Source organism: Suncus etruscus, chromosome 7 (assembly GCF_024139225.1).
Source record: "Suncus etruscus isolate mSunEtr1 chromosome 7, mSunEtr1.pri.cur, whole genome shotgun sequence".
Lineage (NCBI taxonomy): Eukaryota > Metazoa > Chordata > Mammalia > Eulipotyphla > Soricidae > Suncus > Suncus etruscus.
This window is the reverse complement of record NC_064854.1, coordinates 99,823,150-99,842,468: the sequence shown is the minus strand read 5'-3', so window position 1 is coordinate 99,842,468 and position 19,319 is coordinate 99,823,150. Positions and strand designations below refer to the sequence as shown.

Genomic DNA, 19,319 nt, shown 5'->3' with positions numbered 1-19,319 from the left:
CCGCCAGGAATAATTGATTGCTAGGTGTGGTCCAAAAATGAGAAAGAGAGGTTTGAACATAGTAAGATGCTTTTGAGGACATGAGGAGTGTAGAGTGTCAGTCCTTGTTTTAGAAATAAATCCAGGCTATGCACAGGGCTTATCCTGGTTCTCCCTTCAGGGATCACTCCTAGTGGGGGCTCAAGGTACCACCACATCCAGGTCAGCAGCTTGCAAAAGAAACTTCGCCTGCTACCATTTCTTTGGCTAGGACATATTTTCTAAAAATAACTTTCACTTCTTTTCCCAACTAAAGTATAATTTAAATAAATTTCCTAAATTGGGGGGGGCACAATAACTAACTTTTACATTTAAAAGTAAAACTCTGGAGGTAGGAAAAATAGAGTTAGTACAGAGATTCAGTTTAAGAACTAATCTTGCACTCAAGTCAATCCAATTCAGTCATTAGCACTATATATGGTTCCTTCCCAGAACACCACCAGGTGTGATCCCTGACCACAGAGCCAAGAATAATAAACCTTGAATATCGCCAGGTATGGCAACAACAAAAAAAATTAATGAAGTAGGGGCCGGAGAGATAGCACAGCAGTAAGGCCTTGCATGCAGAAAGATGATGGTTCAAATCCAGCATCCCTTATGGTCTCCCGAGCCTGCTGGGGGCGATTTCTGAGCATAGAGCCAGGAGTAGCCCCTGAGCGCTGCCAGGTGTGACCCCCCCCCCAAAAAAAAAAGTAAAGATTTGAACTGGGAAGATAGCACAAAGAATAGGAACATTACCTTTGCATGCAGAGGCCCTCAGTTTCAACCCTAGCACTATGATCCTGAGAACAAGGAGAAACCCCTGAGAAATGCCAGGAGTAGGAGTCCTTAACACCAAAAAGCAACAATAAGTTTCACCTGTTTACCTTGTTATTTCAACTAAGTTTACCTGCATAGCCTTTACTGGGAATTCACTTTCGGCACTAGACTGTGCAAATAACTGTATAGATTTTGAATAGAGTTAAACAGGTGAAAGTGGATAAATGAAGATGACCTTAACAGAAGTAATAAATCCAAATTACTCAACAGAAAAGTAATGTGCCCCAAGTAATAAACAGCATTTCCAACATTACTCAAATGTCCTACCATTTGAAGCTGGAGGAGGCTTGTCCTGGACAACACCCAGTAGTGCTCAGGGCTTACACCTGACTGTGCTCAAGGATCACTCCTGGTGGCAATTGGAGGTTATATATGGTGCCAGGAATGGAACAAGGTTGGCCACATTCAAAGAAAGTGCCTTAACCCCAGTACTATCTCTCAAGCGCCTACCAGATTCAAAATGATTTTAAGTTACTAAAATCATCAAATGGTCATCAAAAATATTAATAATCGTTCATTTTTGCTACTTAAGAAGGTGTAGTAAAGCACTTTAGTTCAAAAGCACTCCAGGAAGTACTTTAAATGCATTGCCCATAACCTCCAAGTTCTGTGTTTAATTTGTAGTATACTTCAAAAACAAACCAGTAAAACAGGAATAGTACTTTAAAGAACACACTTCACAAAGTCAACTTTCCCCTAACCTAGTAACATTACATACACACAAGTCACAGGCTCTAATAAGGAGGAATCTTTATTGGATCTCTTAACTAGAAGTTTAAAGGGAACTCATAACTGATAACCGTCTTCATGTGTTCAATATACATTTTTCCCTACAAATAACAGCATTCTTAAGAGCTGTATAAGGCTGGAGCAATAGCACAGTGAGTAGGGTGTTTGGCTTGCAAACAGCAGGCCTGGGTTCGATCCCTAGCATCCCATATGATCCCGAGCCTGCCAGGAGTGGTTTCTGAGTGCAGGTTCAGGCATAAACCCAAAATAAAGAGAAAACAGCTGTAGAAAATATGGGACCAGAGCAATGGCGCAGCAGTAGGGTGTTTGCTTTGTTGTTGGCTGACCTAGGACGAAAATTTGATCCCTGGCAACCCATATGGTCCCCCAAGCCAGGTGCTATTTCTGAGTGCCTAGCCAAGAGTAACCCCTGAGTGTCACCGGGTGTGGCCGGAGGGGAGAGGTAGGGAGGGGAAGAGATGGAAGAGGAGGGGGAGGTAGGAGGGTGGAGGGGAGGGGAAAGCTACTTATAAAAAAGTTCTGACCACAAAAAAAAGTGAAACCATGAAAGTGATATCAAATGTTATGATGAAGTAAGATGGATGACAATGATAACTTCCAAGATAACTAGGAAAGCCAATCAAGTTAGCCAGGATACAAAAGGAAGAGAAAGAAAACTGAGAGGAAAGGCATGTGGTCAAGTTAACAAAAAAATTTTTTGATTCATACTTGGAAAACTTCAAGCAAAAAAAAAAAAAAAAAAAAAAGAAAAGAAAAGAAAAAGAAAAGGAAAGAAAACATCAAGCAATTTGATGAAACACACATGCCACTGTGGAAGAGGGTAGATGGGGAAGTGAGAAAAATTCTACAGAAACAGTAAAGGGCCTAGCTAGTCAAGAGGCCCTACATGCTAAGAATCTGAAATTTATCCTCAAGGCTACAGGAATAATTAAACTGTACAAGAGGTAATATCCAACAGCCAGTTGGATTTGTTATGTGACTGCACTTAAAAGGACTTAACAGTTTTAAAGATAATAGCTAGAAATACTTAACCCATTACAAAAAGTAGTGAAATATGGCTACCATTATTTGAGACAGCCAAAGCAGAGTAGGAAGAGGGCAAAGATAACTTCTTCTATGGACCAGAGCAATATAAGGAGTAGGGTGTTTGCCTTGCACGTAGCCTATAAGAATTCGATCCCAGTATCCCAATATGATGCACTGCCAGGAGTAATTCCGAGGTAACCCCTCAGCATTGCAGGTGTGCCCCAAAACCAAAAAACTTCTAATCTGTACCACGTGTTCATTCATTCCATTTCACCAGGAAGCTCAGGTCGCTGAGTATTGTTTGTGTCTTTATCTTTAAAGGTCTCACTTTTCTTTTTTTGTTGTTTTTTGTTTTTTTGGTTTTTTTTTTTTTTTTTTTTTGGTTTTTCAGGCCACACCCGTTTGATGCTCAGGGGTTACTGCTGGCTAAGCGCTCAGAAATTGCCCCTGGCTTGGGGGGGACCATATGGGGCGCCAGGGGATCGAACCACGGCCCTTACTTGGCTAGGGCTCGCAAGGCAGACACCTTACCTCTAGCGCCACCTTGCCGGCCCCAGGTCTCACCTTTCAACAAGATTTTTGGGTTCTTGAAAGACATTTTTTATTTAAACAATGCCTTGAAATACAGTTTACTCACTCCATTTACGTGCACCCTACAAAACTGTTTCAGGAATTAGTTTTATCCTTTTCACATGTGATCAATTACACTATTGCATGAAGAATGACTGTACCGAAGAATTCAATGAATAGCACCAAATAGACAACAATCCTAACCTATCTCTAAAACATTAAGGATCTACATGCAAAGAACTGAACAACACTGCTGAAATACGCCATCATATACAACATGAATAAGGCTCATAAATGAAAATGGCCAGGTTCAACAAATATGAACTATTTAAAACTACACTTTTTACAAAGGTCAAAACAGCCAAAATTCATCTCATGTTAGGGTAGGGGCTAGTGACATGAAGGCCTTAGAGATAGCAGAGGAGTTTGCCTTGCACACAGCTGGTCCGAGATCTATACCAGATGGGAAGAAAGTGAGAGCAAACAAGGATTTTCTAGGGAAAATTTTCTAGAGAAACAAAGATTTCTCTTTCTTAACCAGGGTGTGCTGATTAGAGTTTGCTCATTTTATGAAGTTCATCAAGCCTTAAAATTAAAATTCACGTGTTTTCCCATATGGTGCAAAGAAAGAATGAGAATCAGAAGCAGTGTTTAAAGAATGCTTTAAAGAAATACCTGGTCATCCATTATTAACTGAAATACTAACAGAATCATTGCTGATAACTATCTTGGTAAATTACAGCCACTTGAAGTTCTTTTTAATCAATCTTAGAATTTCTTCACCTACTGAAGCACACAATAAATGTATACCACATGAATAACCACATCACTGAATCATATCAAACTTTAGATCTTAACAAGAACAAAGTTTTCTGGACTGGGTTTGTCTGGTCTATGACATGCAACTAAAAATGGTCTAAATAGCTTGTACACCAAGATCCCAACTCTAAGTTTTCCCCAACCAAAGTAACTAGAAAACCCAAGCAAGCTTGCAGATAAATCTCCCCTTGCTCCAAAAGAAAGCATCATTACTGTTTCCTATAAGCTCCCAACATCCTCTAGAAAGCAGATCTCAACACTCATAATTCTCTATCTAGCTCATACTTCACAAGCAGTGCCAGTTGAAATTATCTGTTTTTGTTTATTTTCTCTAACTTTATGCTCCATGAGAATAAATTCTATCTTCACACCAACATACATATCCAGAACCCAGAAGCCTGTGTATACACGCAATAAAAACTTGTCAAATTACCACAACTATCCAGGTAATTTTCTTTAAGGTCACCAAATACAAGATCAAGTTAGTACCAATAAATCACAAAGTCCAATATAATAGCAAATACAAAATAAATTATCACTCTTTCTGAGTAAGGGCAATCTTTAAAACTACCAGCTTTTATTCCAGCTTTGAGGTTGAAAAGTTTGATAAGGTTTAATGATTTGAAAAACAGGTAATTCTCAATGTTTTATGGAGACATTTTCATGAAAGATGAATACTACATATGATAAAAAACTATTGTGACCTAAGGAAACAAACCTCCATATTGTGGGCAACCAAAAATCACAGGTAAGAAGTCTGGCTCTGCTCCAGGTAAAGTACCTACTGTTTCTTCTGTATTCCTGCCAGAAAAGTATCTCAGGATGATATGATTTTGTTGTTTCAAGCAGAGGAAAACTTCCATGTGTCACAATGCTGTTTTCCACAAAAACTTCTATAAGAACTTCATTACTGACTTAATAATAGATTTTAAAGTGGCCAGAGAGATAGCGTGGAGGTAGGGCATTTGCCTTGCATGCAGAAGGGCGGTGATTCAAATCCTGGCATCCCATATGGTTCCCCCAAGCCTGCCAGGAATGATGTCTGAGCGTAGAGCCAGGAGTAACCCCTGACCCAAAAACAAAAACGAAAACAAAAACAAAAAAAAAGATGTTGAGTTGTCAGAATTTATTAAGAAAAAGTCCATGGTAAAAAAATAAAAAAAGAAAAGAAAAGAAAAGAAAAGAAAAGAAAAGAAAAGAAAAGAAAAGAAAAGAAAAGAAAAAGTCCAAAGCTAGGGGCCAGAGAGATGGTGCAACAGGTAGGTCATTTGCCTTGCACACACTGACCTGGGTTCCATCTCCGGTGTCCTATATGGTTCCTGGAGCATTGACATGAGTGATTCCTGAACACAGAGCCAAGAGTAACCCCTGAGCAATGCCAGGTGTGGCCCCAAAACAAAACAAACAAAAAAATTCCAAAGTTGAAACTAAAGATTCATAAGTTTCTCAACAAGAATATTTTATACACAAAACTGAGTAGCAACTTCCAATACAATAGCCTGGCTAGGCTACCAACTTTTTGAAAGTTAGCTATTTCTACACAAACCTATTACACATTTAAAGTTAATTCCTCTTTTTCACATGTCTGTAAGAAACTTTTAAAAGCAATACACCAGGTTTCAGAGGGCTAGTATTCAAATTAACAATGACTACATAAAAGATCCACACCAGAAAAATTCTAAATCCATGTAATTACCCAAAACAAAAGTTGTTAAAGTCTGATTTAAGCAGTAACTTAAAGACAGAACACAGCACCATTACCAAACCATAACTAATCAACAAGTTAAAGTGATGTCCCATAAATTTTCATTTACAATAAAAACAGCCTTGCATTCCAAGAAATAACAAGATGAAAATTAAAATCAATTTTCACCAAGTCCAAGAAGATACTATGCTCAACACTCAAGAACTTCAATCTAAAAGAACAGCAGCAGTTAGGTAAGTGAATTTGTGAGATGTTTTTTTCCCTTTAAAAGCTGGTATCCTCTTTCATGAGAATGGCAGCCGTCTGGGAAATACTACTTTAGCTATCACCTAGGAAAGGGATAGTGTTTCTTCCCCACCCACCACCACCCCACATACAAGGTCCTTTATTTTCTACCTTGAAAGGAGTTTACAGGCACTAGGGGAGGCAACTTTTCCCAGCAGCAGTAATTCTTCAGCTGAAGTGTTAGAGGTAAAAGAAGTGAAGAAGATGAGGCACTAGTAAAAATCATTTTAACTGTGCACACTAGTTAAATTTACCAAACCATGAAATTTACCATGGTTTGGTAAATTATACCAAAGGGGGGGGGGCTATATGGATGAGAGTCCATAGAACACATGTCGCATACTTGAGAACCTAGGTCCCACCCTTGGCATCACAAAATAAAAAAGATTAATGGGAAAAATAGTAACCAGCAAGGGGCTAAGAGTGAGACGGTATAGTTGGAAAAAATAAATATGTAAGAACCAGAAAGACCAGGTGACACTGGGACTGAGAGTACAGTAGGGTAAGGCATCTATCTGCCTTGCCAATGCCAACCAAGTTGATTCCCCAGTACACTATGGCACCCCAAGCTCTAGGCAGAAGCAATCCCTGACTGAGGTTCTAAGTCCTGAACACAAACAGGTGTGACCCAAGACCAAAAAGAGCCTGATATATAATTGATTAGTACACCTAAAATAAATTATCTACTTCTCCAGAACCCCCAGGTAGAGAATTCCCCCTCCCTCACCACCACTTTCCTTATGAGTCTACAAATATTTTATTTCTGCTCTAGTAAGACAAGGGGCAGGGGGAAATGGGAGGGAAGCTTTCTCAATCATGATACCAACTGCAGAATTAAATATGTCTGGTACAACAGCAGGGTATAAAGTTGGCAAGTGATTTTTAGAAATCAGCTCTCCTTTTATAAAAAAAAAATCAAAAGGAGAAAGGGGATTTTTCAAGTGCTTTCCCCAAAAAAGTACGTAGTGCTTGACATTCCACAGCACATCATGGGCACCTCGAGTATATCTTCTAGAATTTGGATTATTATTTGGGTACTTCCCAATGTTCTAAGCATATTGTTTACATCCTAAGAATTTCAATGAAGGACAAAATTTTCGTAAGCAGACTGGAAGCATCAGTTCTACTTTCATAGGGCACTGTGTTTCCTACTTTCCTGCCTTCTTGGCTGATTAGTAAATGAAAACAGTATTAACAAGAGTGATAAATGCCAAAACAGCTAACCAACAAGGTTAATACAACAACAGTACAAAACATCAGCACATAGCAATAAAATTCAATTTGCATATCACAGATTCAAAGTCATTTTATTCACAAAAAGTATTTTAAAATTAGTTTTGACATGACTTCATCCAGAACCAAACATTCTATATAATCATCAAAACTAAATCTGGGGGCCTAAGAGAGAGCATGGAAGTAAAGCGTTTGCCTTGTATGCAGAAGGATGGTGGTTCGAATCCTGGCATCTCATATGCCCCCGGAGCCTGCCAGGAGCGATTTCTGAGCGTAGAGCCAGGAGTAACCCCAGAGCAGCACTGGGTATGACCCCAAAACAACAACAACAAACTAAATCTGACACTCGGTTGAAAATGTCAAACTTTGAGGCCAGGTAGGGCTTTTGCCTTGCACGCAGCTTACCTAGGACGAACCTCAACTTGATCGCCATAGACCCATCTGGTTCCCCCACCCAAAGCCAGGAGCAATTTCTGATTGCATAGCCAGAAGTAACCCCTGAGCATCATCAGGTGTGGCCCAAAAACCAAAAAAAAAAAAAAGAAAAGAAAAGGAAAATTACTGGAAAGAGGCATGCAGGTAAGGTGTTTGCCTTGCACACAGCCAATCCGGCTTCAATTCCTGGAATCCCATATGGTCCCCAGAGCACAACCAGGAATGATGACTGAGCACAGAGCCAGGAACCCTTGAGCACTGCCAGGTGTGTCCCAAAACCAAACAAACAAAAATACAAGCGAATCGAAGAAATAACTCAAAAGAGTTGCATGCAGAAAGCTCACGTGCACATCACGAACTTTTTTTGTTTGTTTTTGGGGTTTTTTTATGGGACACCTAGTCCTAGACTAGGGCACAAAAGGCTAGGCCTTACCACTTGTGCCACCGCTCCGGGCCCCTACATATCATGGTCTTGAACATTGCCAGGTGGGATACTTAGCACTGAGTCAAAAGTGGCCCCCAAACACTGACAAGTGTGCCCTCACCCCAACAGCCCACCCCTGAAAAAGTGTGAAAGAAGTCCAAAAGAATCAAAAACAAGAGCAAAAAACAATGGCAATTGGTATCACATTTGCGTTAACTGCACTTTCTAGATAGATCAGGATATACCTGTGAAATTCACCTTTCTACCTTAACGTTTATTAAGAAAATAGCAGCTTGGCTTTGAAAGCCTGTGGTGCAAGCTCCTGATCATGGATTCAAATTCCCAATGTTTCATTTTTGCTCAGGAGTTACTGCAACTCTGCAGTTTGAGGTCTTACAGCTATGCTGTCTGTAAATCCCAGCATCTAGGCACTTTCTGGCCACACCAGAAAGGTATAGAAGAGCACCACAATCAAAGAAGTACAACCCCAGAACATCAAAACTAAAAGCATCGTAAGCACCAGAGCCAGCAAAGGGAATGTCAGGTGATCACCACAATCATGCCCTGTGCACCTCAATTAAGAGTACCATCCTTGGCAAGCACTTGAGAAAACCAAACTACTGAAGGCTTGCAACCCTGAGTGAGCACAGCAAACTGAGGTCTGAACCCTAAAGAGAACCAGTTAAGGGAGGAGGGGGAGACATGGGGACACAGTGCAACCCACATGTTCTACCATTCATCAAAGAACAGCAATACAAACAATGACAGGAAGGGCAGGAGGGGAAAAATTAATGATTTTTAAAAGGCAATTAATGACTCTTGGATCTGAAACAATGACCAGTTGAAAAAAAAAAAAACAATTTTAGGCTATCAAAAAAGTTTAAATTCATATCTTGTGCAAATAAGACAGCAGACAGAAAAATAATTACATGAAGACCGTTAAGTATATTGAGACTCGTACTGCAGAAAAAAAATCTAAAACTTTCATTAATAGTTTAGTACATTTGTCTTAAAAAAGGAACTTGCTATTATCTACGGTGCTGAAAAAATAAACTTAGGGGCCAAAGAGAGCATGGAGGTAAGGCGTTTGCCTTTCCTGCAGGAGGTCATCAGTTCGAATCCCAGCGTCCCATATGGTCCCCCGTGCCTGCCAGGAGCGATTTCTGAGCAGACAGCCAGGAGTAACCCCTGAGCACTGCCGGGTGTGACCCAAAAACCACACACACACACACACACACACACACACACACACACACACACACACACACACACACACAAACTTAAACTGAACATTTATACGGTTTGGAGGTTTGGGTGTTTGGGGTTTTTTTTTCCCTTGCTTGTTTGGTTTTGTTGGCCACACCCAGTACTCAGGAGTTATTTATTCCTGGTGGTGCTGGGGAGCCATATGGGATGCCAGGTATGAGCCCTAGTTAATGGGGAGCAAGGCAAGAACCCTATTTGCTGTACTATGGGTCTAGCCCAACATCTATATTGTTTTTAAAAGTCGAAACCTTCCACGTGCTTCAAAAAAAAGCTGATGCATCAGATGAATTTCCTTATACATATAGAAACCAAAATGCATTTCACTTTGAGATAATTACTCCCAGCAAAGCATCAGAAGTAAAGTTTTGAATTTGGTTTAAGTTTCTCTTCACTAGTTAACTTCTCAAGTTCTTAGGAGTTTCCTAGTCATCTACTTGAACATCATCTACGGTAACACTCAAAAGCAAAACCACAATAAAGAGGTTTGGCCTCTGAGGGATTCTACATGTAAAAAAAAAAAACATTACTCAAATAAAATACAATCACTATTGCTTTAAATAACAAATACATTTCTAAACTTTCATGCCATTTGGTGGAATCCTGTTTTAGGTAACAAGACAAAAATCTACCAAGCTCAAAATGAATGTTAAACTAAATTCATTCTACAAAATCAAACAAAAGTGAACTTACTTTAGAACCACAGTAGTGTTCCAAGAGTAATTGGACCAACTACTCCCGGAGTTATATTCTTTTAAACTTCCCAATATCCTATTTAAACCCGACATAAATAATAAAAAAGTAACGACACATTCATTTTCAAACACCAGTAGGATGGATTTGGTCCGACTAGAACACCACCAATACTAGTACCTGAACACACACTGCATTAAATGACAGCAAGAACAGTCAAACTTCAGACTCTAACATCATTAAACAAATCCAAGACACAAGATGACCATAAGATCAAAAAATCAGCTTTGATAACCAAGTAGATGTAAATGCTAAACTTTTGACACCAAGTGCCATTCATCACCTTCAGCTAAATGAAAAGGAATTCTATCTTCCTTTTGTTAGAAAGCTTTAGGCACAGGCTCCAAAGTCATTGCTCGATTTTTACCACTTTGATAAAAACCATCCTCTATCACCACTCCCAATACTAGCTAACAGCTTAGTCCCCCCCCCCGCAAAAAAAAAAAAAAAAAAAAAAAAAAAAAAAACCATTTACCAAACCCCAACAATTTGCAAGAAAACCAAGACATTCGCAGCTCGAGGAAATCAGCACTGCCACATTTCTCAGACAAGCGGAAAAATAATCCAAGACAGGCAAATTAAAAACACTCAGCACATGGCCAGAAAGAAAAAAAAAATGAAGTCTAATAGCCTACCATCTATAGCAAAAGCACGGTTTCCTTATTATTTTTTTTTTGAGCCAATACCAATAAACCGATGGAATACAAGTGTCAAATAAATCCAGGGTCTGTTTGAGAAATAAGACGAAAAACCTGGAGAAATTCCCTCCCCATAAATCATTTGGCTTTGCACCCAACGCGCAAGGCAAGGCAAGGCAATGCCATTAATGCCACGCCATGCACACCGCAGAGAGCGAGCAAGAGAGCGCATCACCCACCAAAACCCAGAGGCCGAAATGCCCCCCCAACCCCATCAACAAGTTGCCAAAGAGGGCAAGAAGAAAAGTACAGCTCGCCGACCTCCGGGCTGCACTGTTTTGAGAATAAAAAATAAAATAAAATAAGGAGAGAGTCCCCTCCACAACAAAGCCTACACCAGCGATCTGGCCTTCTTTCCCCGGGCCTACCTGGTGGAGGTGCCTTTCCTCACGTCGCAGATGCTGCATTTGAAGGCTTCGGCGCTGTTCCGGAAGGTGCAGACGCTACAATCCCAAAAGCCTTCGTCGGCGGCGGGTTTCGCTTGTCTTTTTGGCCTTGGTAGGGAGGAGTCGGGGGGGGGGGGGTGAAGAGAGAGCCGGGGAACAGGGAAAAGGGGAAGGGGGGGGTGGGAAACAAGAGAGAAAGAGAGAGAGCAAAACACAGGGCGCTGGTGAGCTGGGGCAAATCAATCGCTCGGAGAAGCGGGCGCTGCAAAAACTTCGCCCGGGTGGGTGGGTGAGTGACCGACCCACAGATTGACCGACCCCCCCCCCCACCCGCACACACTCTTCCCCGGGGATCCCAGTTCAAGAAGGGGAGAGGGCTCAGGGTGCCTTCTTAGCCCCCACCCTCCCAGACATGCAAAGCACTGGCAGGCCAGGTTAGGTAGGCCATGTATGCCATGCCACATGCCAACTCTTGGGCCGGGCCGGGCGCCTTCTTGCAAGCAGGCTGGGGCAAAAAGCTGAAGCAAAACTGAAGCAAAAGCTGAGGCCATGGCTGAGGCAGGGGCACAGGCTGAGGCTGAGGCAAAAGCTGGAGCAAAAGCTGGAGCAAAAACTGGAGCAAAAACTGAGGCCATGGCTGAGGCAGGGGCACAGGCTGAGGCTGAAGCTGAGGCAAAAGCTGGAGCACAAACTGAGGCCATGGCTGAAGCAAAAGCTGGAGCAAAAGCTGAGGCCATGGCTGAGGCACAACCTGAAGCCAAAGCCTCTGAAGGCTGGAGCTGAAGCCGAGGCCGGGAAGGGCCGCGCGGGCGCAGGAAGCAGCGGGCGGGCGGCGGACTTGCGGAGTGGGGCGCGCGGGCTGGGGGTGTGTGTGTGGGGTGCGGGGTGTGTGTGTGTGTGTGTGTGTGTGTGTGTGTGTGTGTGTGTGTGTGTGTGTGTGTGTGTGTGTGTGTGTGTGTGTGTGTGTGTGTGTGGGAGGGAGGGAGGCCGGCTGCGGAGTGGGGTGGGGGGCCCGGCCCAAGAGTGCGTGGCTCCTGCCCTCTCCTCTCCTCTCCGCTCCGCTCCTCGCGTGCGTCCGTCCTGCCACCGTCTCTCTCTCCCTCTCTCCCTCCCTCCCACCTGGTTAAATCTCCCTTTGTCTGGGAGGAGCGGCGGCGGCGGCGGCGGCGGCGGCGGAGGGCGCTCGCCGAGGAGGAGCCGCCATGGCTGCTGCTGCTCCTGCCGCCGCTGCCGCTATTGCTGCGGCGCAGCAGCGCGGCGCGCCGAGCGGGAGCGGGAGCGGGAGCGACACCGCCTCCGATCGCCTCCCGCCGCCGCCTCCCCCACGGCAGCCGCCCGCCCCCGGATCTCCATCTTAGCCGCGCCGCTCCCCCCGCACCCGCGCCCCGGCCGGCTCCGGGGCCTAGTCGGCGCCCGCCCCGCCCGCCCCCGCCGCCCCCGCCGGCAGGTACCTGGTGGGGCTCTTCTTGTCGCCCATGGTCATGGATGGCAAGGGAGGGGCCGCACCCCCGCCCCCCGCGCGGCCGAGCACCGGGCGCCGCGCCGCGCCGCTCCGGAGGGAGCCGTCTGTCCGCGAGGGAGGGAAGGAAGGAAGGAAGGAAGGAGGAAGGAAGGACGGAGGAGAAGAGTGTGTCGCCGCGGACCGGCCCCCTGCCCGCCCCCCGCTGTGCCCGCTCGCTCGCTCTCCCGCTCAGCCGCTGAGGGGGCTCGAGCTCCGGCCGCCGCCGCTGCCGCTGCCGCTGCCGCTGCCGCCGCTCGCCGCCGCCGCCAGTCTCCGGACGAGACTAGTCCCCGCCAGCGCCGCCTCCGCCGAGTGACTGACGAGGGGCGGGGCCGCGCGCCGACGTCACTCCCCCGCCGGCCAATCGGAGCGCGGTGCTGAGCGCTGCGTGGGCGTGGCTAGAGGGGAAGTGGGTGGGGTTAAGGAGTGGGCGTGGCTCTGAGAGGGCGGGGCGGGGCGTGGAGGACGTGGGCCGGGTCGTCGTCGGTGTGTGCGTGCCCCGGAGTGCGCGCGCGTGTGTGTGTGTCTGTGGGGGGGGATTGAGTGGGGTTTTGGGGGTGTTAGGGGGTGGATGGGGGGGACACGCGCGTGCCTGCTTGCCGGACCGTGGCCCCGGCGGCGGAGCGTGCGAGGCTTGAAGGAAAGGAAGGGAAGGGGCGCCCCGCACGTGGCCGCGCCCAGTCGGCGCTGTGTGCGGACCCCCCCCCCACTCCCCGCACAGCCCCCTTTGGGAAAGGCTTGCAGTCTTGATCGCTCCTTTGGGAAGTAGTAGTTTGGGCGATAAGCGGTTGGCTCTCAAGCGGGCCCCCCCACTCTGAGGCGGGACACACACACCGGCTGCCCCCCCCCCCAAATAGGGCTTCGTTTGGGCCGCCTTACCCTGGCTCTTTCTGCCACGCGGAGCTTTTATTTGCTTTGGGGGTCACACCCGGCTGCACTCAGGGGCTACTCCTGGCTCTACGCTCAGAAATCGCTCCTGTTAGGCTTTTGGGGGGGGGGGGGTCCTATGGGGTGCCGGGATTCGAACCACCGTCCTTCTGCATGCAAGGCAAACCTTCCCTCCATGCAATCTCTTTTTCTATCTGCCTCCCCTCCACTCCCTGCCTCCACCAGACTCTCTATAGACGTCAGCCCTCAGCCCCTTTTCTTTTCTTTTCTTTTCTTTCCCCAGGGCCCTGATGCTGAAGAGAATTGTGCTTTCAGACAGGGTGGGACACAACTCTGAGTCCCCCCACTTCACCCCAAGACCCAAGGCTGAAGGAAGCTCCTGTCAACTGACTCGCCCCATCCCAAATTGGGCAGCGTCTGTCTCTCTCCCTAGGGCAGTTGCTTGTTCACTTCCAGGTGATTGGTGACAGGCCAGCAGTCTTAAATAGCATGCCTCCTCGGCCCCTGGATCTCCTCAAAATTTAAAAAAAGAGGCTCCAAATCTTCTTCCTCGAGGTATTTGGAACATGGACAAGACAAGGCTGGGGGGAAAAAAGCACCGTTGGCCAGTGCTTGCCACTTAGGAAGTTACCAGTGCAAAGTAGCAGCGAGTGGAGAAATTTAACAACTTCTAGGTGGGCCTGAGTTAGGCACCATTTATGCAGTTTTAGAAAGATTGGTACCCATTTCTTGGATACCCCCAATGAATGCCTGCCAAATTTGAATTGAACCATTTGAGCCCCTCTTCACCACCACCATCCCCAGCAATGACCCCAGGTGATGAGATGAAAGTCTCAATTTACCTGGGGGCCACAGGAGGCAAAGTCGGGGTGATCCTTGAGTGCAAAGTCAGTAGTAAGCCTTGAACATTGGGGGGTGTGATCCAAACAACTAAAACAAAACAAAACAAAAAAAGATTCCTCTAGGGCAGGGTCACAAAATGTTGTACGGTGGGCCGGTTGCGGTTTGAGACCCCTGGCATGGCAGACATCCTGGATAGGAGTAGGGATAGGGTTAAGGAACACGCTACAAGTTGGGGTATGGGGCGGGGTGTAGAAAAAAGATAAGACTGGCGCTTTGTAGCAACACTGAGATAGGACCCCTTTAATAGGCAGACACAAAAGGGGTTGTTATCAGGTGGAAAGGAAACACTGTAGAGCTGGAAACCCCAGAGCTCTCTTCAGGATTGAGTACCCCAAGAGCAGACAAAATTTTCCAGGAATCAGAAGGGAGAGAATAATGCAGGAGGGAGTGTAACAACACAACCCTGATGGGCACATGCTGTTCTCTCTCTTTCTGAACCCGCAGTTATTTTGCAATGGTCAGCATCTCCTTCCAATTCAGTCCACAGCACAGCCGTCACCCCGGGATGAAAAGCATCCATGAGGATGGATCTTCAGGATGAGAGCAAAATAAGAGCTGGGGATGGGCAGCAAGGCCCCTGAGGGCTATAGGGACCAGAGTAGTGCAGGGGATTTAACACTGGCCGTGGCCCAGGGCCCACAGCCTTAATTCCAGGTTCGATTCTAGGACACTACACCTGGTTCGAAGGTACTGAGAGGAGACATTAAGAGATCTCAGCTGGGGCAAGAGAGACAGACCCACTTAAAAATCTCAAGTACCTGGCCCAGCAAGAGCCCTTGGGAGCATTCTCCACTCAGCACAAAGCCAGGTGGGTTGCAAAATGCAAAATAAGAAATCCCAGCTGAAGGTAAAGTGGGTCACTGGGAGCTACAGGTCCAATGAAGGGCAGGCACCAATTTCATTAATTACAGAATAAAATGCAAAGTCCTTTTACAACTCTGAATTACTATATCTATTGCACCTTTCTATCCATCTCCAAGAGAAAGGACATTTTCTTCTCCCAGTGAATTTCAGTGCTCTCAGAAAGTGATCACTATTCTGACTTGTAGCCCCATTAGATTAACTTTGCCTGTTTCTGAACCCATAAGCACTGGCCGCATGATCTAGCTAGCACCTTTTACCCGACACATCCTTATTTATTCCTATATATGTGGCTCAATTTTGTTGAAGTGTATAGACCTTCACTACAAATCCACTTTAACTTCCTGATGCCTGGACCTTTTTTTTTTTTTCACATATTTCCTGTATCTTTCTTCTTTCACCTTTTCAAAAAAAAAAAAAAAAAACAGTTTTGAAGTGTTTGTGAGAAAGAAAGAGCAAGAGCTGAACCTATCAGACCCAGACATCACCATGTGGTTGTAACTGTAGAGGCTCTAATTTCATTCAGATGTTGGAGGTAAATAACTGCTGAAATTCTCTCATAGTTAGCAGAGCTAGAGTAGAAGGCTTTGGAGCATGTGCTGCTGTGCACCATGGTTCCAGGTAGAACCACTCAGATTGTAAGAGTAGCATTTTCATGCTGAGCTGGGTGGGACAGATGCTTTGGTCCAGGGAGTGCTTTGGGCAGTGTGGGAAGAACGAAAGGGAAGAGGACTGGACAGAGCCCCTTTCCCCTGCTCCTTTGCTGTTTGAGCTGCTATTTAGAAGTACTTCCTAAGAAACATCTGGTGTAAATGATTCCATGAATACACGGCACAGATTAAAAGACATTTGGTCTCCTTTACCCTTACTGTCAATTCAATTCCCTTGGGTTCTTTGCTGTGCCGGAGATGATTAAACATTCTCCCACCACAGGGCCTTTGCACTTGTTCTGTCTGCCTAGAATGATTTTTCCCCCCAGAGAACCACATTTTCAGCAGTCACATTTCCTTCAACTCTTGCTTGCAAAAGTCACATTCTCTAGTTGAGCTTTTGCCCTGACTGCCCGATCTAAAAACATACACTAGTCCACAGCTGATGCCTCTTCTTTTCATTTTCTTCTTGGCACTTAGCATCATCTAGGATTCCATGTTATTTATCTTCTTCAGCCGCTCTTTAGCCCAGTAGATGTGTAGATAGTGTCAAGGAGTTTTCTTTTTCTTTTCCCTTCTTCTCCCTCCACTGATATATATCAAGTGCCTGGAACCGTGCCTGATAAATAGGAGTTGACGAGGAATTACTTTCATTTCACTGCTTTCTTTTAGCAATGACTTACTGAGCAGCAACTAGATGCCATGCACCATGCCAGGGAGTTGAAAGACAAGATAAGATAGACTTGATTCCCAATCTTTCCGAGTTTTTAGTCTGGTTGAGAAGCTAGATTCTAAACGATTAATGATATTGTAACAATTGCTGCAAAGGCCAAGTACAGAGTGTACTGAGAAGTACTGAGGGGGTGGGGAAAGGAGGAAAGTTGCAGCTGTGGAGGGGGATGGGCCCTGCAAAGTTTAAGAGTGACCAGAAGAAAAGAATTTTCAGGGGCCCAAGGCATTGCTGGAAGAAAGTAAGGCAGGCAGCTGTGATCAGAGATCTGTGGGAAGAGAGAGAGAGAGAGAGAGAGAGAGAGAGAGAGAGAGAGAGAGAGAGAGAGAGAGAGAGAGAGAGAGAGAGGGGAGAGGGGAGAGGGGAGAGGGGAGAGGGGAGAGGGGAGAGGGGAGAGGGGAGAGGGGAGAGGGGAGAGGGGAGAGAGGAGAGAGGAGAGAGGAGAGAGAGAGGCTGGACAGGTGGTCAGGGTAGGTTAGGTTGAGAGCTGTGTCTTAATTTTATTCTAAAATTGGAACCATAAATGAGTTTATTAAGCTACCTTAATGAGGAATTGCTGGGAGGGGCAGACCTTAGTGGGAGAGGGGAGGTATCTGGACTTTGGCATTTGAACTGATAGAGCCCATTTTGGTGGGGTTCCCCCCACCTTTTGCTTAAAGAAGGAGGAGCAAAAACAACTAGTGATGCCAAAGAAAGGGGCAGGAGCCTTATCTAATGAACTTCCTCCTTTCTTTAAATTCACTATTGCTCCTTCAGGTGGGAACTAAATATTCACCAAGACTGGGACTTTAACCTGTAAGGCAGAGCCAGTCAAGGCATTAATGACCTGGGAAACAGACTTTCTCCAAACACCTCAGGACTTAACCCCAAATACCAAACTGTTGTTCAGAGTGAGGTTTTCCCAAACTGCAATGATATGAGAAAAATAATGGGCACATATATGAATACTTTGCTACAATCAAGTAATTTAGCAATAATTGATTCTCAAGAAAGACTACCTTTTTATTCTGAGATTCTGTCCTTCCTAATTTTTTTCTTTTCCTGCATTTTTGTGTATTTTAAAACACTTTCCACTTTATATATATGTATATCTTTTTAAATTTACAATATATTTTATATTTAGACTTTTTACCTTTGTTTTGTTTGTTTGTTTGTTTGGTTTTTGGGTCACACCCGGCAGCGCTGGGAGTCTCTCCTGGCTCTACACTCAGAAATCGCTCGGGGGATCATATGGGATGCCGGGATTCGAACCACCGACCTTCTGCATACAAGGCAAACGCATTACATCCATGCTATCTCTCCGGCCCCTTTACCTTTGTTTTTATTTCTTTGATAATAATTTGAATTTTTTTTGGGGGGGGGTCATACCTGGCAGTACTCAGGGGCTACTCAGTACTCCTGGCTCTATGCTCAGAAATCCTAGCAAGCTCCTGGCAAGCTTGGGGAACCAAATGGGATGCCAGGATTCAAACACTGCCCTTCAGCATGCAAGGCAAATGCCCTGCCTCCATGCTATCTCTCCGGCCCCCTAATTTGAATATCTTTACCATTGCCGCTTATTGATTTTTTTATTGGTCATTTTGGCTTTCATCAATAATAAAAAAGTATATCAGTACTTCAAAAAACATCAGTATATACTCAGTTCAAAAATTGTAACTTAGCACAGTGATAGGACTTTTGCCTTGCACACACCTGCCCCAGGACGGACACAGATTTGATCTATGGCATCTTAAAAATAAATAATAAATAAAATAAATAACAATTATAATTCAATATCTATACTATGTATGAATCTCCTTTAAGGCTTAAGCCTTTAAAGTTTACTTCCAATTTAATTCTTTATTATACATTGGCTCTTTTTTAACTTTATTTTATTTATTTTATTTTTTCCATTCAGCCTTTTATATAAAGTGAGACACAAATAAGTCCTCCCTTTACATTATGATGATTTTGCTTTGTGCCCTAAGCACTGCCACTAAAACCTGTTATTAGAGAAACATAGTAGTCCAACTGACCCCTTTAATAGCATGTGTTAGTTTACTGGTCCTACCTTAATCAATAATCATACTCCACCCTAGGGTGTGATCTGGTGATAAGATATTGGATTATTCCCTACTTGGTATTCTCTCCCACCCTAGGGTGTGACCTGGTTCTTGTCAATAGAAGCAGGGTTCTGAGAAAGACAGGGGCTCCTTCTTCTGTCTTCTTTCTCTGAGCTGTATTCCTTCTTAGGAGCAGAAAGCTTAGGTGATTGAATTCCTTGCTTGAGAGCTGGATTCCCTAAGCCCATTCTTGTACATTTTCACTGTGTGGATTATTTTCTGCTTCTCACCCGATCCTCATTTCACCAGATCCTAGTTTTGGAGTTCTGGGTTCCACTAGCAACCATGTACCCAACTACTCTCTGTCCAAACCCCTTAGGTAACCACTGTTATCCAAATTGTCTAAGTTCATTTTTGTTTTCTCTACTCATTTACTGTAGTTGTAAATAATAGGATTTCACCCATTTTTTTTTTTTTTTTTTTTTTTTTTTTTTGGGCCACACCCGTTTGACGCTCAGGGGTTACTCCTGGCTATGTGC

The 19,319-nt window shown here is 44.8% G+C and overlaps 1 protein-coding gene and 1 pseudogene across 1 annotated transcript in view; both read right to left on the bottom strand.

The window, feature by feature from the left end:
- RYBP (RING1 and YY1 binding protein) overlaps positions 1–12,690 on the bottom strand; it is a 77,989-nt gene extending 65,299 nt beyond the window's left edge. Inside the window, exons 1-2 of the mRNA XM_049776955.1 lie at positions 12,657–12,690; positions 11,188–11,313 (exon numbers count right to left, since the gene is read on the bottom strand). Coding sequence (XP_049632912.1) covers positions 11,188–11,313; positions 12,657–12,688 — 158 coding nt within the window. The 5' untranslated portion in view covers positions 12,689–12,690. The remainder of the gene's footprint in view (positions 1–11,187; positions 11,314–12,656) is intronic.
- A 5,927-nt stretch (positions 12,691–18,617) lies between these two features.
- Positions 18,618–18,749, bottom strand: LOC126014669 (uncharacterized; annotated as a pseudogene).
- Between the last annotated feature and the right edge of the window lie 570 nt (positions 18,750–19,319).